The following is a 24754-nucleotide window of genomic DNA, read 5'->3' on the forward strand; positions in this document are numbered from 1 at the left end:
ACTGAGAGATATGGAAATAATGGTCAGCATAAGATTTTGATCTTTGGGGCCAAAATATAAAACACTACTGAAAATGTTCTAGTCGATGAGAGCAGTTGGCCTTTTCTGACATCCTTAGAACCTTTACAGAAAGTTTTCATAATTCACGGAAGTGGCATTAGATCAGTTTTTAGGAATATGTAGTAGCATTTTAGGGAAAGTATGTCTTGCCCTTTGAACAAGTGCACAAAATTAACTTGTTTACATAAAATTTCATGAAAGGGTTTTTTGTTTTGTTTTTATAAGGAGACAAAGCCTCTAGAACTAGATTCCTTGATAGCTCTGGCTTTGACTTCAAGAAGCCACTAGAAGATTCCATATTGTTCACAGATCCTGTTACCTTAGGCTTTGTTCAGACTGGTTTGGTTTGTTTGGCTTAGAGTTTGCTGGTGTTGTGTCTTCCTTTCCTATTCTTCCAGTATTAGGAACAACCCTCAGTAATCCTTCTGATGAGGAAGTGGGTCTGAGTTTAAAATAGCCTTGTTCCTATCTCACATATATGGCCTTTTTCTAAAACGTGACAATTGGTAGTGACAAATGAGATTTTCGTTGATATGTTTAAGCTAGGTGGCATGAAATAAATGTGTTAGTTGTATATTTTATTGTGAGTAAATTATATAAATATGCCAGATATGACTAAAACCATATGAAATTTGATTGGTTTTGGGGGGGGGGGGAAGTATCACTTATTGTACCTGTGGTGTTGTTTAAAATTTCTTACTTTCTACTAAAGATCACCACATACCTAATGTTTTGGGCCAAGACTAAAGATGTTTTTGTATATCAGAGCCTTCTGGGTTCTTACCCTAGTTACTGCTGCAGTCAACTCAGGCTAAACATACTGGTGCAAATTCCATTGTAGCAAAGACTTTCTTCTAGGATATTATTGTAAAGTAAAAGAATGCAGTATCAGCAATATGTGTCTGAATGAGGACTGACCGTTTTTTTCAGCTAGATCAGGAAAAATGTACGTATGCATGTAAAATGTGTAGCTATGATCATCTCAACAGAAAGTTTTATGTCTAACTGGGAATTAAAAGTTACTCATTTTAATTAAAATGCATGTTAATAACTAAATCATTCAGTTTACATTGTTATATAGGATTATCAGTACTCAACCTATCTGAGTGTTTAAATTCCTTTTTCTGGCTTAAGTTGGGGCATTCAGCAAAATCATTGGCAAGTCATTGGCCTCCTGCACAGGGACCCTTTGCCTGCAAACAGTGGAAATGTTGCCCTGGAAATGTGGCTGAAGTTTCATGAAAATGAAACATGAAGGCTGCCAGGCCCGTCTGTGCCAGCCTTATAAAACAAAAGCACCAATTTTATCATCATCGTCTTTTGTTCTCCGCAGTGCTATTCATGTGGCTGTTTCATGAGTGCCAGAGTTGGGGGGCATCCATTGATCTGCTGCTTTCTTTGCTGCACTGTTTGTTCTCGGCTATAATACTTGTCACCCCTGCACCCTCTTCTTTTTAAAAAATGGAAACTTTAATGTCGAGAATCTTGAGTCATTTTATAAGGTTTTGTGCTAACAGGGCTTTGTTGTTGGACTGCAGATCAAATATGAATGGGGGTGGGGTTGGACGAACATGCTTTTAAGTAGAAGGAGCAAATCTACTGCTTATGTAGGTCTCCGAGTCTGTAAACCTGGTATTTTATTATACTGATGTCCATTTTCATTATCTTCATGAATGGGAATTTCCTATCTTAATGCGCAGTGTTTGCATGGGATGAACCAGCCAGTTTTAACATGGCTTCTTTTAATGTTTCTGAATTTCCACTCAAACAATCAGAAGTCATTCTTATTTGAAATCACACTGGGCCAAATACGATGACTGTAAATCCACTTGAGCTGTAATGCTACCATCAGCCCATTAATTTCCAAATCTAAATAATACAGTCAGCTACTGTATTGTGGAGGTGGAGGTGTGTTAAGATATTTAAGAGAATGTTTATTATTCATATCTTAACAGGAAAGGACCTGACTACACCACCTCATTTTTTAAAGGTAACGATATGAGACCAATGATTAGATGATGTTTTCTGTAGACTAGACAGTGGGGGGGGGGGGGGGCAGGTTGATCGGCTGTCCCCGAGAGTACCGGCGTTATCCTGGAATCGCAGAACTCTCCAGCGAGGAGAAGCTGAGAGCATCTGGCCCGATGGGTTTTAAACGAGGTACCGAGAGGCCCGGGCCTTCTCAGAAAGGCGCGTGGGACGCCGAGCAGCCCTGCCCACTCGGCCCGCACTGCTTCACTTCCCGTCTGTCTCGTATTTGGGTGTTCCGGGGGAAAGGTTTCATCGTTCTGATACGTAAGTCAAATGCACTCATCATCCAGTAGATAGAAAGCCGAGCCAGTCCGCAGCCAGACTGTGGCCATCAGCCCGGAGGAGGCCTGTCCCCAGCGGTCAAGTCCCGGGATCTGTCACATGGAGGACGGGGAGCACCGCCTTTGGCTCAGCCGCTCTGAATGGCCGTGCAGAGTCCGTGCGCTAACGGCCTCTCTTCCTTGATATTTTCTTTTCATAGTGTTGCATTTAAGCCTAATAAAAAAAAACTTCCTCTCTCTAGATCCACATGTTCTGTGAAGGTTCAAGCCAAAAAGTCTCTTATCGGGATTTGGTGTTTTCCTCCCAAATGCCCCTTGCCCTCTGACCTTCAGTATGTCCAAGCTAAGTTTGGGCCAGATAAGTTATGTTCATGACATTTTCTTTGTAGATTGAAAAGGAATGAAGCCTTCTCTATTAATAAGGCTGTATCCAAAATTCAAGCTAATTTTGAGTATATCAGTTAGAATGTTTAGTATTCTGATTCTACACATAAATAGTGGGACAATAAAACCAAAAATTGAATAATAAAAGTGTATTTTTAAGAAAGAACCAAGCTCAGTGAGATGGGCTGGCTAAGTTATAATTTTCGGAGTTGTTTGTCTGTTGGATAGGGAAAACTGGCATACAGGGTTGATCTGTGGTTGTTTAATCACTAGCAGGACAGTGTCAAAAATAAGAGCAGAAAAAGCAAACAGTGTTTGTTCCAGCCAGTAGGAGTCACTAGTAAGAGGGAGGCCCAGACAACAGAAGTTACTCAAAGCACCTGAAAAAAAAGCAGGTGAGGCTGGATTTTCCAACGCTGGAGGCACAGCGCAGGAGGTCCAGGGGCGGCTCCTGTGGGAGCACCCTGGCCCCTGGGCGGGCTGCGGTCAGAGGCCAGCTTTTCTAAGGCGCATTTAATGGAACCTTTCCTAGGAGGTATTTTTTCCTTCATTTTATGTCTGTGATTTATCCACTGGACTTCCTAGAATTTCTATTAAGAATTCCAGTTATTTAGTAATACTTTTCACAGCTTAGTTACTACTAATAGATACCTTGGCTCTCTGTAAATGAAGTAAGACAACAGCTGTTAGACCAGCAAGATAATACAGATATACAAGCACAGTAATCAAATGGACATATATAAAAGCTGAGATGTATGGTGTCACTCTCTCTAGTCTGCCCTTTGGCAATTCAGCTTCGAGTTTCTTTCAGCCAGCAAATGAGGAATTAATTCAGTACTGTCATTCTGATTGTCTTGCGACGCCAAGAAAGAGTGGGACATTTTTGTTCAGAAAAACACTTCGTGACGTTTAATAGTGAATAGAGGTGAAGGAAAACATATGAATTTCCATATTTCTGTAAATGTTATTCCAAGTTTTGAATACCTTCCTTTTCTCCTTTCTATTAATGAAGCCACTAATCAGGTAGTGTTGTATTCCGATTAATACCGTGTGTGGGTATTCATAACTCAGTACCAATGTGCTCTAAAGGAAAAACGCCAGGATCGTTGTACCATGTTGGTCATGGAACCTAGGCCAACATATGTCCTGGTTTATCTACAACGGTGTGAGGCCTGCGCCCCCTGTTTCGTGTTCTGACCAATCACTGCCCTTGTTTCTCTCAACAGTATTCAGGTTGGGGGATAAATCCCATGGTCTTCCTGGTAACACATTACCTATCGGAGACCTACTTCCAGTCTTGATGGTGTTTCTTTCTGACCTTTCACACGGTTGATCACCCTCTTCTCTCTCGCCTTCCGAGATCCAGGGTCTTGACTGCCTAGTCGTCTCTCTGGCTCTGACTCTTCTGCAGTCACCAGTGTGCCCTCGGTCTCTTTCCCTAACTGAGATCTCCTTTCAGCCTCCCACGCACTGCCTGGGGGAGGTCACCCCTCGTTATTTGGGGCCCCTATCTCGATGCTGGTAGCAGCCAAACGTGCAGTTGCCAGCCAAGCCCAACCTTTCCCTTGGCCCAAAGCACGATGCCAAAAAATAAGCAACTAGGTACTTGGTTCTCCCACGGGAATCTGATTCTCAGCTTGACTTCTAAACTGAGAGCTGCACTCTTGAGCTGATGCTGGAATCCTTGACATTTTCTGCCTTTTAAAAAAAAATCAACTGGAGTATTTTCATACATTTTTATAATTACGTTTAAAATGTTTGCTTTGCTTTGAAATGACAAGATAAGAGAGCCTGCTATTTGCAAGCACTTATTTGCAAATAACATATTTTGCCTGTGCAGAGTCATTATTCTTGAAAAATTAAATTGATATGTTTTCTTTCCCTTTGGGATATGATATTGTACGTATATGGATGTAATATTCCCCCTTTTTAATTGGCTTTTAACGTAGTAGAGGTATCTTTATGTGCTATATAAGAATCCTGATCAAATGAATACAGGAATCGTTCTGGAAGTCCATCTGAGGCGGATTTGCAGAACTCCTATCATAGCGCTTTCCCCCTTGACTTACATTTTACTGATCGCTGCTCTCACACTCCCAGTCATTAAGCTGCCGTCTAAGGGGGTAAGTTAACTAGTACCTGGCCGAGGACAGAAACGCGTTAAAATTCTGTGATGGGCAGAGCCGCCGGGCCAGCGTCACACGGACAGCCCCGCGGCTCTGTGTCCTGAGCAGCCTCCGTCCAGGCTCAGGGAGCAGGAACTGGAGTCTCAGGCTTTTCTGCTGTTACAGGAGACAGTGTTTAAATTCTTGCTTGACTGATTTCCTTGAAGTCAAAGTGGAAACAGTTGCCCCTGCCATCCCGAATGCCCCGCGTCCCCCATAGCGGCGCAGTGCACCGCTTGCTGGAGGGTCAGAAAGCACCCGGGACCTGGTCCTTGTCTGGGGACCTTGCGGCCCAGACAGTGGCGAGGGGAGGGGGAGCGGCTCAGGATGTGAACTGAAGCAGAGGGGCGCTGTGCTCCGAACGAGGGCAGAGTCCACAGGGAAAGCCCGGGGCTGTTCCACGTGAACCTTCCGGGACCTCTGCCCCACGGCCACCGCTGCCTTCTCTTCCTTCCCACCTCCTTCAGTCCATTCCGAGCCCGGCCCACCCCGTGTGATCCCCGGCCCACAAAGGTGCTCACAGGTTGATCACATGGGGGGGCGCTCCCGTCCTGCAGCCCAGCGCCCGCCCGCCCTCCTGCCCCCATGGGGGCCCTGCCCTCCCGGCCCTCATCTGCTTCATCTGCTCCACCAGCAGGTGTGGAAACCCCTGGTGCCGTCGGGCAAGGCGCTGGCGCAACACGGAGCCTCGAGGTCCCTTCCCACGCTAGGTGGATGTTCAGGGGGAGGAAGCAGAGCTGAACAGAAAAGGAACAGGGGAGCGAGCACAGGGTCACAGCTTGTGTGCAGGGATGAGCAGCAGAGATGTGCAAGCCGCAGCTCCCTTTGACGGGTCTGTCCAGGCCCCCCCCAGGCCCTCCCCATTTTCTGTCCCCACTGAAACTTCGCACGTGCCCTGCCCTCCTCTCTTATTTGTCTCCTGCACCTCGGCCCCTGCGAGGCCTCCAGATGAGGCCCCTCGCGTTGAACACCTTTGCTAGACACAGTCCTGCAGTCTCACCACGACTCGTTCCCAAGAACACAGATGCGATTGTGTCACTTCCTTGCTTCACTTTCTTCAGTGCCCTCCTGTCACCATCAGATACCCGAAGTCACACGCTTGGGCCCTGCAGGATCTGACGAGGCCCGCCGTTTCACGCTGTCCCTGTGTCGTCCCGCCATGCTAAGATTTTGTAGCCAAGCCACACCACTGGCTGGCTTTGACGTATGCTTAGAATGGCGTGGGGTTCTCACCCCTGTTTCTTTCACTTCCTGACAAATTCCTACTCAGCCTTCAAGACCCAGGTGTCAGTGAGTACCTTTCCTGATCCCTAGCCTAGGCCAAGTGAGTTCTTCTTTCTTTGAAGGCATAGCTATTTGTATGTTATCTAGTTACTTTAATACCAGTATCTTCAAATAGATTATTCATTCCTTAAAAAGTTCACGTTTGCCTTACTGATGTAAGGGATTAAATACAGGAATTTAGCCTCAACGTTAATATTTATATTAATAATATTGTTGAATAAATAATTAAGAAAATGATCTGAAATACCCAAGTTCCTGAATTGGAACATCCAGCAAATTTAAGTTAGTGATATAAGTGGAACTAAAGCCTTAGCATACCTAGAGATTTAAGGATTAGTCTTAGTGGATGAGTGAGAATTTACCACGGAACACTGTGTTTCCTCGCTGGTTTTGAATTCTCTTGAAGGCTTTCATCTGCTCGGCTGTGCCTTGCTGTCCTGGTAAAATCAAGGGTGAGGAATCGCGCATCTTCCTTTGATGACTCAGCATCTTTCAATGCCCAGGTCTGTTATTTGGGGGATGATCTCTCGCTGTTCAATTCAGTTCGTAATGATGTGGAAATTGTGCTGAAAGTATACTCACCCTGGAGCTTTTTGAGAAGTGCCTGTTAGGGATTGGTGTTAGGTCCCCGACATCGTTTGTCTGGTGGCCGTGTGTCTGCCCATCGGAGAGCAACCTCGAACTCTCCTTAAACAGGGCTGCCCGCTTAACAAAGCCTTTGAGCCCCTTAGCGAACCAGTGATGTTTCAGAGAGATGGTTTTCAGGTTCTCCTCCGGATGCACCGAAGGAATCGTGTGCTGCCGTGCGCATCCCTGTTCCCCTGGCGGGACTCTCGCCTCACTGGATAGGAACCCTGGTTCAGAACCTGCACCAGGGAGATTTGCTGGAGGACTTCACAGGTGGCGTGCGCCACTGCTGAGACCCCGGGGCACAAAGCGCCACCTCTAGACACGTGACAGCAGCTATGTGTCCTGCTGCGGTGCTGGCGTCCCACCGTGCACCCATCCACTCAGCTGTCCCGTGCTTTCAAAGGGTCCCTGACCCCTCCCTGCCCCTCGGGAGCACCACCCAGCAGGGGCGGGGCAGCTGCTGGCGCCTGGCACGTCCACGTCATGGACCTGAGATTTCAACTGCTGGCGTTTCAGCCAGTGTTTCAACTTGTAAGTTTATTTTCATTCATTCCACTCATTTCAAAGCGAGGGTTCAAGCCTCAAAATTTGTCTTCTGTTTGATATTTTTAAATCAGTTTTAATGTTTGTTATCCCAGGCATATAAATATTCTGCAATTTTAATAGAGGAGTTTAACTTAGGTATTTAGGAAGATGTTCAAAATAATGATGGTAGAATTCACCGGCTCAGAAGAAGATATACCATTGTTTTCCACCTTGACCAGTAGTCTCCCCACCCCGACCCTGCCTCTGTCCCGTCCTCACTGCAGAGAAGGCCGAGTGCCGGGTGGGCCAGCCTTAGACCAGGACAGCACCCAGCGCCCCCGAGTCAGCCTGGTGGACCCCGGGAGGGACAGGCCTGCAACCACTGCTCACTCGAGCTTTCACGGACTCGAGTCAGCGTTGACTCTGCTTGTCTCAGAGCTCAGTGGTCAGGTCCTCACTGCCGGACCTTCCTCGGCACCTGCCGCCCACACCTGGGCGCCTGCGCCCCGTGTTCTTGCTCTCCAGACTCAGGGTGTCTGCTGTCGTCAGAGCCCATCCTCGGGGGCAGGTCCCAGGCACGAGATGCTCAGGGCACCCTCTCCCACAGCAGCCTAACCGGAAGGCAGCAGCCGCGAGCCCAGAGCGGATGATTGGTGTAGTACGTGGAGAAGGAGCGCGCGTCTCTCTGAGTGTGCTGGCGCTGCCGCCGCTCGGCCGTGAGCAGATGCGGGGCCTCCGGAAGCCCTGCTGATGGTTAAAGCACTAACAGTGAGCTCTGCCCGGCTGCAGGTCCCGCGTACTGTAAATTTGATTTTAATGGCGCCTCTGTGCTGTGACTGAGGAGTGGTTTGCTTTTTACCTTCATACAAAAGTGTCTACGAAGGAGACAGACGTCAGCTACCTCTCATTTCCTCAGCAAAGATAGGAAGATACTATGAAACACGGGAAATCTGAACCTGCCTCCAAAAGGGAATGTGATTTTTTTATAGGGTTTGCCAGAGAAACAAAGGCCAGTTTAATCTGCTGTTGGCCTGTGAAGTCAGCCTTGTTAGTGGAGGCCCACTAACGGCTTGGCTGGGCTTCTTAGTTGCATAATTTTACCTCTTAAGTGCGCGTAACAGTTACAACTTTTGAAAACTAGGCCTTGTCTCCTAATATTGCGTTATCTGTATGGGGAGTTTATAAGCGGTCAGAGGACATTTAGGAAAAGATTGTCAGGCTTCCTAATTTTCTGATTCCGTAACTCCAAAAAGAATGTCAGTGCTAGTCTAAGTTAACATCTTTAAGTCAAACGGAGGCAGCCTTGCAGTAAACAGACAGGGCTGCTGTTTATCTGGAGTCTTTGAAGGCCTTCAGAAATGCTGCTGGCCTAAAATTCCACTGCTTATTCAAGCCCCCAAGTTCCCCAAATGCAAGCGTGTGGGGTGCAGTTTACCCTTCATCAGCTGGTACCACGAGCACAAGACAGGTGAGGTCAGAGGCACAGGGTGAGAGCCACGTGCTGGGGAAGCCCACGAGTGTCCCAGATGGGCTCCCCCATGGTGGCCAGGGCCCACTGTGACCCCCAGAATGAATGCAGGATGCCAAGTGCACCGACACACACAGCCCCCGCCCTCCCTAGCTTGTTCAAGGCATCTGAGCGCTTTCTGCTAGTAAACCAACTGGCTGTTTTAAGAAGTGCTCTTTGTGGGTAAATGATGAGATCAGGGCACCTTACCTTCTAACTTTAGTCCCGTTTTGTCACATTCGTGAAGCATGATGACACTATTTCTGTCACGAGTCAAATTTCCGAAGTTCTGTGGTCACATCCTGATGGACAGGCCTCGGCAGGGGCAGAGAAACAGTTCACGTGCCGTCCCCGCGGCACCGTCCCCAGGAGCCTGTCAAGGTGACCTTAAAGGACCCATCTTCCTGAGTGAGATTTGTGTGTGTGATTCCCATTAGATCTTCATGCAGGGGAGTGATAATATATACCCAAGGGTCTGATATAATACAGAATTTCTTAGGGTTTGTGACTTTAAAGGTAAAATATTGTCTTTTACTCTTTGCCACTCTTCAGTGCCCGTGGAAATACCGAGGCCCGTGGAGACCCTCCACACAAAGTTAGAAACCTGGCCGGTTCTGCATTTCCAACTTGACATTAAGTTTATTCTTGTTTTTTCCTGGATATCTTAGAATTTCTTTCAGGGGTCTTATCTGGTTATCTTTGATCACTACCAGTCCTAAGTGTACTACTAGTGATAATTGAGGGAAAAAGGACTAAGGCTTTTGTTACCTAAATCTGGGTCCTGCCTTACTGTACATCTTCCTTCAGTAAAAATCGCACGGGGTGTCTTATAAAACTGTATGTTTGAACCTATGTGAAAGCTTCTCAGAAATGATGTGAACTTCAGCTAATTTTTCACAGAAAAATAATTTTCCTCATCTCTTCTTATAACATAATGGCCTTCATGAAATTAAGGACAGAGCAATGACTTTTACTATAACTCTCTAACACAGACCGTTGTGCTTATTTGTGGCATAAAGCAGATACTTACCCAAATTGTTTATCGGGTTGTCGTGTATTTAACACATCCTTAGGCCAGCGCGCAGCAGTGTAGGTTTCAGAATGACCAGCACAGGCCTGTGCCCTGAAATAAATCTCACTGGTATAGCCACCACATTTAACAAGCATGCCAAAATCGGAAGATAATTTTAATTTTGTGTCTCCAGTAACCTCAATATTTCTTATTTGTGTGTGAATTTTATTAACATTGACCAGAATGCACTTCTAACCCTTGAAAATAATAGACGTAAGGTACTGACCGTCCTTTCTTACCTCTCAAAAAAAAAAAAGAAAAAGATGGTGAAATCGTCATTTTGGCCCACAGCCCACTACGATCCTGGACCACACTGGCTGTGACCGTCTTTCCTGAACGACTTGGTCGGGGTTTCCTGCAGGGATGCCAGGGTGCAGAGCATTCTGTGTGGGGAGCATCGGGCACTTCTTCAAGCCTGGGCTGCAGGGGGCGCTCGTGGGGGGCTTCCTGCAGGAATACCGGAATACCGGTTATTATTATTGTCCAAAAAAATGAATACATTATAGAGCAGTTATTGACATCAATTTGACTGGCTATACTGTTGGTGACTGCCATTATAAGAATAATTTATTCCCTGCTTTGAAATTTCTAAAAGGTTATATTTCATTGAATTTTGTCATTTTTCCTGCTTTCACTTGAGAAACTTAGAAGCTTTTGTGATGTTAAAATACGGCTCTAATTTATTAGCCTAATCTGTTAATATTGTTTCATTTTAATAGACATTAAATGTGATTTTGTAACATTCTTGTTAAAATTACATCTTAAAACTGAAGTTGCGGAAAATTGTATGTGGCTTAAGAATCACAGTGTCATGTGTGCCCCAAATTTTTATCTAAAAGGCATTACTTTTTTACTTGCGTCATATTCGAGGTGCTTTAATTATGATGGTGAGGCAGCCTAGCGTTTTCAAGCTTACGACGCTCCCTAAATATAAAATCTAAAACACACACGGTGTCTGAGACGTAACCTAGCAGTGTATAAACATGTAATACCATTTCAGGAGTAGCTTAGAAATGTAAAATAAATGCTGGCTGGTGGCAGCAGAGTGGCTCACATCGGATATTAGCACAGGCTTCCCTGGCGCCGTCGACATTTCAGCCACACAAGTCCTTTTAATGCCATCTTTATCTGCTAGGCGATGCATGAAATCTACTTTCGGTTTTAGAACTGCTCATGACCTTTGCCCCCTTTAGTGGCGACACAGTGTGACCTTTCTATTGTCATCAGCTTTCATTCTCCTGAAAACTCTATGAATTTTTATTACAAGTTTTTTTTTAAGCCAAGCTGAGTCTTCAACAAATTACTTGACACAGATGAGATGAAGCCGTTGAGGTGGGTGAGCGGAGGTGTGCTGCCCGCGTGCGCGCCGCCAAGGAGCCCGGCCTCTGTCCTGCGGTGTCATACACCAGTGACTGCTGAGCCTCCTATTGGGCAAATACATCATTTTATGGAACATTGATTGTTCTATAAACCCAATGGAGTATTATGCTCCGTGATCAAACCATTTAGATTGTGTATAGAGCACAGAAAATGCCATATTCAGGATGGTGCTAAAAGTGCCATTTGTGTATTTTATGGATGTCATTACAGGGGAAACTTCTCTCTGTAGGCCCTGTTTACTGCAAAATTTTTTAGTCTGTAATGACATTTTTCATTCACAACGTATGCCTTCAAGAGAGGGGGCCTTGTTTTATTTGTTTCATTTGAGTTTACTGCACAAATTCTGTACATTTTAATTAAATGTAAGCTTAACAAAAGCATAAGGTATTTATTCTGTGAGAAAAAATGATGACAGTAACGAAAGAATAACACACACACACAAAAAGGAAGTAGTCAGGTACTAAACCCTATCTGTAGCTTCCCAGCAGCTCGGCAGACAGCAGAACAGAGCCATTAGCGTGGTTCGGGGGAGCGTGAGTCTGCAGCTTAACCCCTCCGCTCCTGCGTGACGGAGCTTGTGTTTTCAGCTCTGGAGATGTTCTCTTCAAAGGGGACAGGTGAGAAGGAACTGAGCTCCACAATAATCTTGTGGAGAAGTGAGCCTAATTAGAAAGCACCGCCCTAAAAACAGGTCCTCAAACCGCGCCCCCCCGAAAAGAACTCTTTTCATTTCAACCGAGTTGTAAACTTTCAAATTCAATGCGTTGAGCTATGGGAAGGCAGTAAAATACCTCTGTACTCATGAAAGAAAGCAAACAAGCAGTGAGTTGGGATTTCATACACAGGCATAAGGCTGCATTTTACCTGCATTTGCAGCTTCTACACAAAGCTACTTATTGTCCTATTGGAAACAGATCCAAAAAAGACTGATTTAGACACATTATTTGATTAGCTACTATTTGCATACTGAAATCCCACGTTGTCTTTGAAGACTGTCAAGTGTAATATAAATAACATGTTGATTATCGTGCTTCATTAAAGATTTGCGCAATTTTGGAGCAGTAACAGTGACTAAGCAGTTAAGGATAAAATCTGTACAAACTTGCTGTGTTCCAGGTATTGTATCCATTTGGCCATTTGCATTAGTGAGCATTACAGTTCATATTTACTAGAAAGATCTCAAAAGTTGAAGTTGATGTGCCCAGTAAATTCTTGGTCATAGCCCGGTCAGAATGTAAAGTTACAGAAGAGATTCCCATTAGTTTAAATGACACTTGAACTTCTACATAGCTCAACATTAATTCATTATGGGTGAAATGGAAGAGTCTTCAGTGGGTGAATCTTTTTCAATCTGATTGAGGCTGTTACATTTTATAGGTGCTATTTTTCAAAGCAGTACCGACAGCACCCGAAGTTATTAAATCGCTGAATCAAAGATAGACCTGCACTCACATTTATGAGCCGCGATGGGCTCACTGGGCTCGGGCTGAGCCGAGGTGACGATGTTGTCGAGCTTTGTCACACCCCACAGCGGCAGCAGTGTTTACCCACGTAGTTCACGTAATGGCCTGGAAGTGGCCTAACCCACCTCCGGATTCAAATACAGTCAGTAAGTAGTTCAGAATGGCATAATTATCAGTGCGGCACGGGACTCAGGGGATAATTCTACAGCCAAGAGGTTTCGCGTCCAGCTGCAGACTGAAGAAGGGAATTGCCTGGACTCAAGCCTGTAGCGTTTCCCTCAGAGAATACCAAAGAGCAGGGTATTTGTTCTCTCCCAGCTACAGTAGTTCCTCCTCTTTTAATGTAAGGGCAGTGATCGGTTAGGGATGGGGGAGGGTGATTTGAAGGCTGCCTTCTTTATGTTTTGTATCCATATTTCTTTTTTTCTCCCAGACTCTAAACTGAGAATGACCTTGGATTTAGAGAATGGGCAGAGACGAACTGGATCAGGTTCAGAGTGTAACGAAGGCACAGGGAACGTTCCATCCACGGCAGAAACGTAGAGGGAAGGGGAGGAGTTGCAGGCGTAGCAGAGGAAGACCTTGGCAAGTATGGTAGGCAGGAGCTCTTGGGGTCCCAGCAGGTGGCAACTTGAGCAGAGATGGCGACACCCACCAGGGGAGACCCAGGCCTATGTGGAGGGGTGAACTCAGAGCCCGCGGAGCGCCTCACCCATCGGGCAGGCCTTCTGCTTCTACGCTGAGCCCCGTTCTGACCTCTTGGACGAGAGAGAGTTCAGAAAATGCCCACACGATTAGGTTAAAGCATACGGACCACAGGTGATTCAGCCCTTTTCTTCTAGGGTCTGAGTGGTTTAACCTGATCTCATGCTTATCTTCTGAACTCTGACCCTCCTGAGGGTCCCATGGTGAAAGGTATGTTTTCCTTTTGTAAAGCAGAGGGTCATGGGGAGGTGGAGGGGATATCTCTAAGGCAGGCACATCCCTGGGCAGGTGAGTTTAGACACACTGGGCTGAGTCCCTAAAACTCTCCATCCGCTCACATAACCTTGGGCCAGTCTGCAGAGCCCCTGGGGTAGGATTCCCAGGGTGGGTACTGCTGCCCTGTGCCATTGACCGCCTGGCACCCCACAGTGGGTGCTCGGTGACTGCTTGCCAGTGAGCACCTCAGTCAGAGCTGGCTGGGAGCCTGCTTGCGTGGTCCCCATCGCCCCCCCCCCCTTCCTAGGAGGGTAAACAAGAGAAAACCATAGTCAGGGAGATCATTTAGCTGGAATCGGCGACATTCGGGACTGTCCTCCGCGAAGGTTTGAACAGCTTTGAAGATGGGATGGTAGGGACTTCCCTGGCGATCCAGTGGTTAAGACTCCGAGCTTCCACTGCAGGGCGCATGGGTTCGATCCCTGGATGGGGAACTAAGATCCCACATGCTGCAGCAAAAAAGAAAAAAAGATGGTTTATGTTGGCCTGGTTGGTGAGGGCACAGCTGGGCCTGGTTCACCCGCCGCTGTCCGCCTAGCCCCGAGCAGCGTCTGCTGGGCCCAGTGTTACGCATTCTCTGAATGAGCAAACAGGATTTTCTGCTCCTGGAGGTGGTCCCATTGACCCACAGGTCTTTTCCTGACCGCAGAGTCTGTGGTTCCATGAGCTTTCTAAGATTCACACTATAGAGAGCTCTCTGAGAAAGAATAAATGTTAATCGTTCCTAATCTTTGCTTACAAAAATGGATTACTTATACATTTCACTTCCTCACTGGGAATCAGAGCCTCGAGGCTGAAAGTACACGGTGGACAGAAAATCAGTCCCGAGGACGCACCCCAAGCTTTGCCCCCGCTGACCCCGCAGCACAGGGCCCCGGGAGACCCCGTGGCTCCCTCACCCCGACCGAGTGGGAGGCTCCCTCTGGCCTCAAGAGTTAAGGGGGATGCAGTGGCTTGACTTCCTGAGACTTCTGACCTGTGAACCTGTGGACACAGAACATGAAACGTCCCAGCATACACAGAATGGGCCGGGAGTTTGCATTTTTATAACTTCAAACATGATTCGCAATCTGGGACCACTGCCTACAGTCTGGATGAGAGCCCGCTGTGTCCTCTTGGTAAATATGATTTAACAGCTTCTGTGGTTCCTGCCTGAGATGCTGTACCCGCTGAAAGGCAGGCCTTGTCTGGGTCTTTGCTTAAAGTGGACTCTGTATTGAAAGAAATGCTTTCTTACAGACTGGCACCAACACAGTAAGCAAAATCGTTGTCTTGTGTTTAAGGGATGTTAGCAATAATAATCTAATAATTCTTAATCCTTTTTTCTCCTTTGGTAAGGGTAAAGTGTGCTTTTTTTTAAAAAAAGGACCTACATGAGGGAGAGTAAAGTGGAATATTTTTAAAAAGTGGTTGCCATTGAGATAAATACTATAGATCATTTAGAGATCATTCTCTTAGGAGGGAAGGAGGCGGTAATAAGAAACTGATAGAAAATTAAGGACTTAAGGGAGAAAATAGGAACTCTGTTTAAACTCTGTCTTTTTTATGAAAACAGAGACAACAATTTTCACTCATACTTTCCCCGTCGAGTTATTAAACAAGCATCGCCTGTGTCACAGGTGGCACTGGGGGCCAGGTGTGCACACACCGCGCCGTCCTCAGCACCCGCCCCTGCCTCTCACCCTGCCCGCATCCTTCCTCTTCCACCCTGGGTTCTGCGGCCAGAGCCTCCTTTTTGTAACGGGAGACCAGCTCAGGCCTGCAGCCCCGGGATCTGTAAGATGGGCTTGAAACTCTCAGTGTGGCGGCAGCCGCAGGCCTCTCAGGGCTGCTCTGCCTTCCTGCGCATGTCCAGACTACAGATGCAGACTGAGAGGGACAGTTGCTGTCTGATGGGACCGACCGTCGGGCTGAGGCCAGCAGCCTGCAGGCGCTCTCTCTCCAGTCCTGCCCTCCTCTGGGCTCTCCTGACCCCTGCATTTTGCATATGCCCTTGTCCCAAGGGCTTATCTCTGCATTTTCTGAAACAGTCACGGTGTTTTCACTAAGAGGAATTTGGGGCTAGTATTTATGATAATAAATGCTGTACCCTCTGTCACAGTTCTAAAACAGATGCACTCGTTTTACTTTCCTGCTTAAAAACATTCAACAGGTGTCTTCTCTCCACAGACTGTGGTCCAGATGCCTTAGTGCCTCCTGTCAGAAGAGGCCCGGAGAGCCTGGCGGGGGCCGAGCTATCTAATCCCCTAAAAGCCAGCCCAGCCCAACCCCCCGGCCCCCCAGACTCACCTGTGCTTGGCCCTGGGCTGCTCTGTCTCCAGGCTCTTCCCCTTCGCAGCCCCAAGGGAGAGCTTGAATATTCCTTTCCCTCCGGCGGGCTGGGAGCCTGAGTGTGTTTATTCTCTGCTGTAGTGCTTCTCACCTTACACGATATTTAAGTCGTTCAACAAACGCGTCTTTGCTGAACGGTGGCTGCGTGCCAGGCGCTTGGCCAAACGTCACAGCGACAGAGCGGCATCCGCGCTCGTGGCTGACGCGGCTGCGCACTGAGTTCTGGCCTGTCCGCCGCCCCTGAGCCCCGGCGGCGGCGGCGGCGGCGGCGGCGGAGCCCCTGCATCTGGGCTGGGCGCGCGGGGCTCCGCCCACAGGCCTCCCGGGGGACCACGCCTGGCGGGCCAGCCGCCTTTGCCCCCAGCCTAGCGCCCGACACCGAAGGTGAAACTTCGTAGAGCTGTGTTTATCCAGGGCTTATTTATAAATTTAATATGCAGAGCTTTCATTCTTTTTGTCGAATAAACAAATACACTGTAGCTAATATTTGGACATTAGAAACAAGATTTTCCCTTTGGGTTAGGAGATAACTGCTACTGACGGTTACTGGCTTGCACTCACCACCACCGACTGAGTATCATGTTAGAAACGGCCGTAATGGAGAGGGCTCGACCGTATCCCTTCCCCAGGAGCTGACAAGCGAAGGGAGGCCGCTGAGACTGTATCAGGACGGTAGACCAGGGCTGTGGGCATCGCTCACTCACATCGCAGGCGTGCCCTGTGTCCGCTCCTAGCCGAGAGCACCCGTGTCAGGGTCCTCCGAGCGCCCGGCGCCGGCCCGAGGCCCTGAGGCTGGGAGCCGGCTGCCCTGAGCAGCGGAGGTGCTAAAGCGTCTACGGAAGAACTGTCTTACTTTTAAGCCTGAAAGTCATTCTTCTGGGCTCTAACTGGTCCCTGTCTCCCCTAGGCATTGTGTCCAAGTCCTACGAATGCCGTCTGAAGGGCCAGGGGGCCACGTTCGTGGAGACGGACAGCCCCTTCACGGCGGCCGCGCTGGCGGACGAGTCTCCGGCCAAGGACAGGCCCCTGCGGGGTAGCAGGCGGCCGGCGGCGCCGCCCGAGCCGGTGCAGCAGGTCATCATCATCCAGGGCTACGACGGGGACTTCGCCCTGGACGCCTCCGTGGAGGAGACGGCCGCGGCCACGCTGCAGACGCTGGCGCTGGCCGGCCAGGTGGCCCGGGTGGTGCACATCACGGAGGACGGGCAGGTCATCGCCGCGGGGCAGAGCGGGGCGCACGTGGGCGGCGTGGCGCCCGGGCCGGGGGTGCCGGAGCAGCTGGCAGACGGAGCCACGCAGGTGGTGGTCGTGGGGGCCCCGATGGAAGGCCACGGCATGGACGCGCCCCTCAGCCCCAGCGGGGCCGCGATTCAGCAGGTGACCAAGCAGGGGATTCTAGACCTGGCAGAGGCCGGCATCTCCCCGCCGGACACGGCCTCGGCCTTGGACGCCCTGCTGTGCGCGGTCACCGAGCTGGGAGGGGCGGAGGGCCGGGCCGCGGCCGAGGAGAAGGGCACGGCCAGCCCCAGAGACGTGCTGGTTCCGCTGCCAGGGCAGGCGGCGGACCCCGCCGCAGCTCCGGCCGAGGCTCGCGAGATCCACGTGTGCCATGACGTGCAGGACGGTGGCACCGCCCTGGAGCCCGCGGGGGCGCTGAGCCGGGCGGTCCGGCCCGCGGCCCTGATCGCGTCGCAGGAGCGCGCCCAGCTGGCCTTCAGGAAGGTGGTGCAGGGCGTGCTGCAGTTCACAGTCTGCGACCCGGCCGCGGCCGGCCAGTTCATGAAGGACGGTGTCACGCAGGTCATCGTGAACGAGGAGGGCACCGTGCACATGCTGGCCCGGGAGGGCTCCCAGATCATCATGCAGGAGGCCCAGGCCCACGGCCAGCGCGTGGACCTGGCCGAGTCGGACGGCGAGATCTCGCAGATCATCGTGACCGAGGAGCTGGTCCAGGCCATGGTCCAGGAGTCCGGCGGCGGCTTTCCCGAGGGGGCGACTCATTACATCGTGACAGAACTGCCCCCGGGGGCGCAGGACGAGACGGGCGTGTACTCGCACACCGTGATAGAGACGGCCGGCTCTCAGGAGATCCTGCAGGCCGGGGCCGCGCTCAGCGCCGAGGCCGTGGTCCCCGGCGAAACGGAACAGCTGACGAGCATGGTCATATACACCCAGGAGGGCTCCCCGGCGGCCGCGGTCATCCAGAGCCAAAGAGAGAGCAGCGAACTCCACGAGGCCTGAGCCCGGAGCCTCGCCCCACCCCCGGCGCAGGGCAGACGCGGAGCGACCAGCACCCAAGGCGCGTGCTCCCTGCGCTCCGTTTGCAAAGCCTTCGCGACAGTGACTGCGGCTGCCGGGGAGCGCGCACAGGCTCTGGGCCGGGCGACGTCCCTGCCGACCGCGCGCACGGGGCACGAGGACGCGCAGGGCGGGAGCCTGGCGCGTGTGGGGCGGGGCCGCCGGAGGCAGGTCTGCCTACTGTTCGGTTCTTCTGTCGATGCTCTTCCCTCGGTTCTGTCCGCTGTGCTGACGAGCAGCTAAGTGTTTTTCTCTTTCGTTCCCCCCACAAATGTTTTCCCGTTTCAGCTGTGGAAGGACTGTGCCCCAGCAGTGGCAGAGTGACAACAGTGTGTCTCATGGCTTGAGACTCGGCTGCCCTTGCAGTCCAGCATGTCGCTGTTTTAACATTTTATTACACGTTTGGTTAAAAATCACAGCTACACGTATTGCCGTGTCGAAGCGGTCGGCTCCTCTTCATTTTTCTGGAAATTTTAGGACCGCAGCGTCCCCAAACCAAAGGCAGCCTGTTCATACCATGTATGGATTTCCTCCCTTCAGACATCTAGGTGTGGTCATTGCCCTGGTTGCTTCTGCTTAAAAGATTCCTTCTCAAGCCTACGGTTAAGAAAAGCCTTGGCATTTATATTCAGTTAAAATAAACCTTGGTTAAGAAAACCCAATGCTTCTAATTTTGACTTAGTTTCATACAATAAAGTATATGAAATGTGCACTCTGGAAAATATTGTTTGTATCAATATTTTTGCTTTTATAACAAATGTTTCTTAGTATTGATACCATATTCGCAGGATTTCTCTGCGGTTTCTGTCCCCGTGAAAGAGCTGACATCAAACATCAGTGATGGAGAGCCGTGCCCCACAGCCTCGGCCCCGGCTGGACTGTCTGTGCTTCGCTGTGGGATCATCGCAATTGTGGATGCGAGTTCATGGCCGGGTGTCTCGTGTCTTGATACGACTGCTCCTTTTCCTTTTCCAAAATTGTAAAATCATCCCCTCCCCCAAATGCAAAGGTTGTTTTTGTTCTGTTTCCCTTTTCTTTGAAATAAAATTATAGCATTAAAAGATAATGATGACATTTTCTTTCCAGCAGCCAACCAATCAATGGGCAGCTGTAAAAACTGAAAAGAACTGGCCTGCGTCTGACACTCATTTCCCTTCCCCATCTGCCCACGTCGAGTGTGCTGGGTTCCGCCGGCCACCTCTGCAGCCCGGTGCCGTTTTCTCAATGTTTGGCACGTGGCCCAGTTAGATTCTGGTGACAGTAACGTAGTCTATCATGGTTAGTATCTAAAAATTGAGAAGATCAGAAGGGAGAAGGAAGAGAAAATGGTACCGTTTTGGTCTAAATGGAAGTCCCGTTTACACCTTCCCTGAGAGGTGAGCTTGGAAACGAGCGTGGCTGGGTTGCTGAGCCGGCCACCCCTCCCCTGACCTCGTCCTCAGAGCCCCGAGTCCCGCCCACCCGAGGGCACCTCCCTTGATACAGCTGCCCCTCCGACAAAATAAAAGGTAAAATTTCAAGTTTGACGCTGTGATTCAGAATTAGCTGGGTATGACTTGCTCCTGATGCTTAAAAACGGCAGGGCAGTTCCGCTCCTCTTCAACACCGTCTTAGGCAAACAGTGACAGCAGCAACTCCCGCGTGTTGTCGGGATGAAGGTGACCTTTACGAAGTGATGCCCCTCGCCAAGCTTCTCATACACGTTTAAAAAAAAAAAATTGGGGGTGGGGGGGATGTTTTGCAGTGAGAATATTTCTTCTTGATCATTCCTCCCTTAGCTGTAGCCTGCGGCCCTCGGCTTGGATGCTAATCCCTGGCCGCGCTGAGTGCTGTACGGCTAACCTTTCTGCCGCAGTCCTGGGTGTTGACACTGACATGCTGCAGTTTACCGTTTGTGATTTATTTAGGATAAATATGTCTCGGGTGGCATTTAATCCTTCATGAAACCAGTGTAGCCTGCAGTGTCAAACCAGCAATCACGTTGTATGCACAATGAAAAGAGCAGGCCTTTGCATAAAAAAATTGGGCCCAAGGTGTTTCAAGGCTCCGAAGGACTGCAGAGGATTCACTAAGCTCTTGTGTCCTGTAATTACGTGTAGAGCCGGGTTAACGTGGGCTCCCCTTTCTCTCTCCCTACACAGCTGCTGGAATGTGAGGGGGTTGAAGAAGCACATACACAAGCGTGGGCCTCGGAATAATGAGGCGCAGCCGAGGGCGGTGCGGGCGCTCTCCCCGCAGCTCGGTCGTTTGCAAGGGACATGCGGCGAGCCTTAGCCTTCCTGGAGGTTGGGCTGGAGAAGACAGTAGAACCTTAAAGAAGTAAAAAGCAAAGCTACAGAAATATTTACTTGGAGACTGTAATCCAGAAGGAACACCTTTTTATTAAACTACAGCCAATTAAACGATTGCGCCTCCAGGACCCGTGGCGAGCAAGCCGGGACTCCCTGCCCAAATGAATCAGCCTACGGACGTGGGCAATGCCGCGTGCATAGCGGAGAGTCGCCGCAGCGCAGTCTCCGTACAAAGAAAGTTCTAGCCGCATAAGGTCACAAAGGAAGTGCGTGGCTCAGACAGGCATCCTTCCGGATGCCTCTGGCCTCACTGAACAGTTGGAGCCGAGCGGGGGAGGCTTCTCCAAGTCAAGTCCTACCCCACACAGCACCCAAGCAGACAGACCCACATCACCTGAGAGAGGCAAAGAACACTCCTCTTGCTTCTTGATTTGCTTTGAAGAACCCAGTAAATGTGATAAGATGCTGTCAGCCTAGCACTGAAAGTTCCATTCATTTATCAACTCAACCCAGACACATGGACCCCAAGTCCTAGAAGACAGCCCAGAGGAACCTCAGTGGATCTTTGCTCAGTCACCGAACAGGTCATGCAGAAGACCCTACGGAGGTCCAGGCCTGGCCCTGGCCACGCCCACCTGCGCCGCTCGGACCCACCACCCCTCTGAGCAGCAAGGGCCCCGCTGCCTAGCAGCACCGAGTCTAGGAAATCCTGTGACCAACGGGCAGCATTTGTATCTCTCGGTTCTATCAAATCTTTTGTTATCCCGAACATGAAACAATGGCATAAGGAAGGAACTGAAGTACCAGCTTAGACTCCTAACCCAGAGTAGGTTCTAGGAAGAAAATTAGGAAAGAAGAAAGGCCCTTCGTTGAGCAAACTACAAAAAGAGCTGTTAAGTTCTCACTCCTTTTACTGTTTAATATTAGCCCATCATTTAAGAGAGTGCACACGCACTTAAGCAACCGCCTCCTATTCCATCTTGCTGAAGAATACAATCCGTTTTCTGCTCCTCTAGGGTGATATCATTTTACATGAAGAAAAAAGTTCGCTCAGATGGCAGTTATACGTTTCGGAAGCACCTTCTAATCAGGGTTTGGTGATTCATTATTAGCTTCAGCGGGCGATCCATCTGACATGTAAGGGGAAAAAATTAGCAGCTGTCACTGCGTGATGAGTTAATTTCCTGATAGGCCTGACACTGAAAAGCCATTTGGAGACGCGGCAGCGGCTGATGGGAAAACCTGGCGCCGCTTTCCAATTGGAGACATAACGCAGGGCCGGGCCGGGCCGGCAGCGGCGGCGGCTGCGCGCGGTCCGAGTGTGGCCAGTGCGCAGGCGCCCTGAACCCTCGCCCCGGGGCGGTGCCCGCATGCGCCCGCGAGCCCGCGGAAGGACCCGGCGCCGGGCGTTTTCACGCAGAGGGGAGCGCGCGATGGTCTCCTTTTGGTGGTCCCCTTGGCAGTTTTCATAATTGGAGGTCGGGCTTTCAACCGTGGGGTAATGGTTTGTCGCCATGAAAAGCAGCCCCGTGAAATAAATATTGTGGCGACCCGGGAGGAGGGAGCGAAGGTGAGGCGGCAGCGGGCGGCCCAGGTGGCTCGCGGTCAGTGAACCCGGGACCCGGCCTCGCTCCAGGCCTGCAGTTGAACTGCGCTTCCGCAGGGGCCCCATTTCCGGCCAACAAGTTGGGAGAAAACCCCGAACATTTTCTAATACAAGGAAGATGGAAATTAGGAACAGAGAACTCAGTATAAGACCAACTTGTGTCACCAGGAGGGACTCGCATGGTCTTCGTGGGGGCAGGTACTTGATGAAGAATTCGCGTGCAGGATTCTAGAATGGGGACCAGAGCCTGTGGCACCTGTGCCTGTCTGCGTGCCAGCAAAGCGACGAGTGCACAACGTTATGGAAATACGGGGAAGTCACTTAATCACTGTTGCCTTCTTGGATTCTGGTCTGTAAAATCAGTGAAGTGGAGGCCTCGTGAGGAAGCTTCGTCTCGAGAAATAAGCATGAGATAGAGAACCTGGTGCCTCCAGCTCAGCCCAGGGTTCTGGTTTCTCCAGCGCAGTTGGACGCGGAGGGTGTGGGACAGCGCAAGCCCGGCCAGGAGACGGACAGAACCACCTGTTCAATCACATGGTCACAAAGGCCCATTAGGAGAATTAAGTAAATCCATTATAAATCTCTCAGTCAAGGAATCTTTTACTTACTCCATGGCTCTGCGTTTTCAATACCTTTTAATAAATTCTTTTAAAATGACCTAATTTCAACCTGACTTTCAGCATCATGAGAAGGTAACTTATCACCGGGATAAACAGGAGCCCATGGAACAGCCCACAGTGCCATTGCATTTCCAGTTCGCTCCAGAATGGCGCGCGTTACTCTTCAAATAACTTTGTAAGTAGAGGGATAAAAGCAACACGGAGTAAACGTTTGTGTTTTAATTTCCAAACTGGGTTCGTGTTTAGAGATGAGGAGCTTTACTCAGGCTTATCTGGGGCTGCCAGCTCCTCCAGACGTGGGAAGCGGTCAGGGCAGTGTTGGCTGGGAGGGGGTCCCCTTAGCAGGATGGCCTTTGTCCTCTGGCCCTGCTGCTCCCCAGAGCCTCAGCAGACCTTCAGAGCCACCCTGACCCATCTGAAGATGGGGCCAGAGCCCGAAAAGAAATGCAGCCGCCTGGCTGGGTCCACCTTCCGCCTCTGCCCCTGCGTCAGAGCTGCCCGATGTGGCCTGTTACGGAGTCTGGCTTTACAGCGAGGCACTTTCCTGCTAACGGTGGTTCAGTCACAGGCATCCTGCAAGCCGGTTTCTCGCCCTCATGGAGAAGAAGGGCCCGAGAGGCGAGGCTGGGCTCTGGCCACGACACAAGAGATGTTAACTGGAGCGCACCCCGTCCCCAAGGATGTGACTTCTGGGCAGGTGGGAAGTGGGGGCTGTCCACCTGCGCCCTGCCCTGTGCCCTTCACGGAGCTCAGGTGGCTTATCCTTTGTCTCTGCTTCCCCAACAGTGTCAGTTCAAGGGCAGGTCACCTTTGCCCTCAGCTACGAGCGCAGCCTGGGACACCGTGGGCCCTCAGCTGGTCATCGTGAGTGAGTGGGTAAATACACGAGTTCTCTATTGTGCAGTTTTCCTCATTTTCTAATTCGCCTTCCTTTCTGTTTTTTTTAGTCATAATTTTCTCAAATAACAAAAATCTTTGGCGCGAGTTGAGCAGTAGATGCAGTGTGAACAGAATTCTTATTGGTCCAGTGGCTTAACACACATTTCTCTACTTATTTCCACCTTTTGCTGGGATTTCTTGATGAGGAACGTCCTGAGGCCAAACCTCATGACAAATACTGAGTTGAGTTCATGCATGGTCTTGTCATACATGTCAAGGTGACTTTTGAGCTTTTTGTCAACGAGAGTAGACGGCAGAAGATTTTCTCTTGGTTCATGATTACCGTAATCTTAAGGGAAGCATAACAGTCTGTGCCTGTGGCCTAACTGTGCTCTGTTCTTTTAAAATTAGAATTCTGTGCGCTTATCCGCATTTCTTGCTAGCCCTGAGGTCCTGGGCCAGTGCTATTTATTCCACCCATTATTCCTTCCTTGACGCCAGGAGAAGAAATCCTGGTGATCTTGGTGGTCTTGAATGATCATGACTTTTCCTTTCCTGGAGGGGGATCTTTGCGGCGGCAGGATGGGCAGCCCCGACCGTGACCCTGCTCTTACACACAGCTGCATCCCTCATGCGGCCCGAGATGAAGCTGGTCCATCAGAGACCAGAGAGAAGCACCAAGAGGAGGGAAATAATACCAGGTTTCGCTGATTCCAGAAAGGCACACGCTCACACCTCAGTACCTCTGAAATCGGGAAGCTTCGATAGTGGCTTAGATCCAACCACACGTCTTTATGGAGCAGGTCTGAGGGGGAGAAGTCTTGGGGGATCCCTTGGAAGGAACAACAGGTATCCAGCAACCCCTGGCGCTGAATTTCCAGTCACTTTTCATGGTCTAAGGAGGAAGGCTTATGCTCACAGCCGCGGATGCATCCAGATGGGGCGGGACACGGGCTGTCCCTTTGC

The 24754-nt window shown here is 49.9% G+C and overlaps 1 protein-coding gene across 1 annotated transcript in view; it reads left to right on the top strand.

The window, feature by feature from the left end:
- ZNF407 (zinc finger protein 407) overlaps positions 1–19405 on the top strand; it is a 417355-nt gene extending 397950 nt beyond the window's left edge. The window contains exon 9 of the mRNA XM_036823222.1: positions 17002–19405. Coding sequence (XP_036679117.1) covers positions 17002–18335 — 1334 coding nt within the window. The 3' untranslated portion in view covers positions 18336–19405. The remainder of the gene's footprint in view (positions 1–17001) is intronic.
- Positions 19406–24754: the final 5349 nt, after the last annotated feature.

The sequence above is a fragment of the Balaenoptera musculus genome, chromosome 14, assembly GCF_009873245.2.
Source record: "Balaenoptera musculus isolate JJ_BM4_2016_0621 chromosome 14, mBalMus1.pri.v3, whole genome shotgun sequence".
NCBI lineage: Eukaryota > Metazoa > Chordata > Mammalia > Artiodactyla > Balaenopteridae > Balaenoptera > Balaenoptera musculus.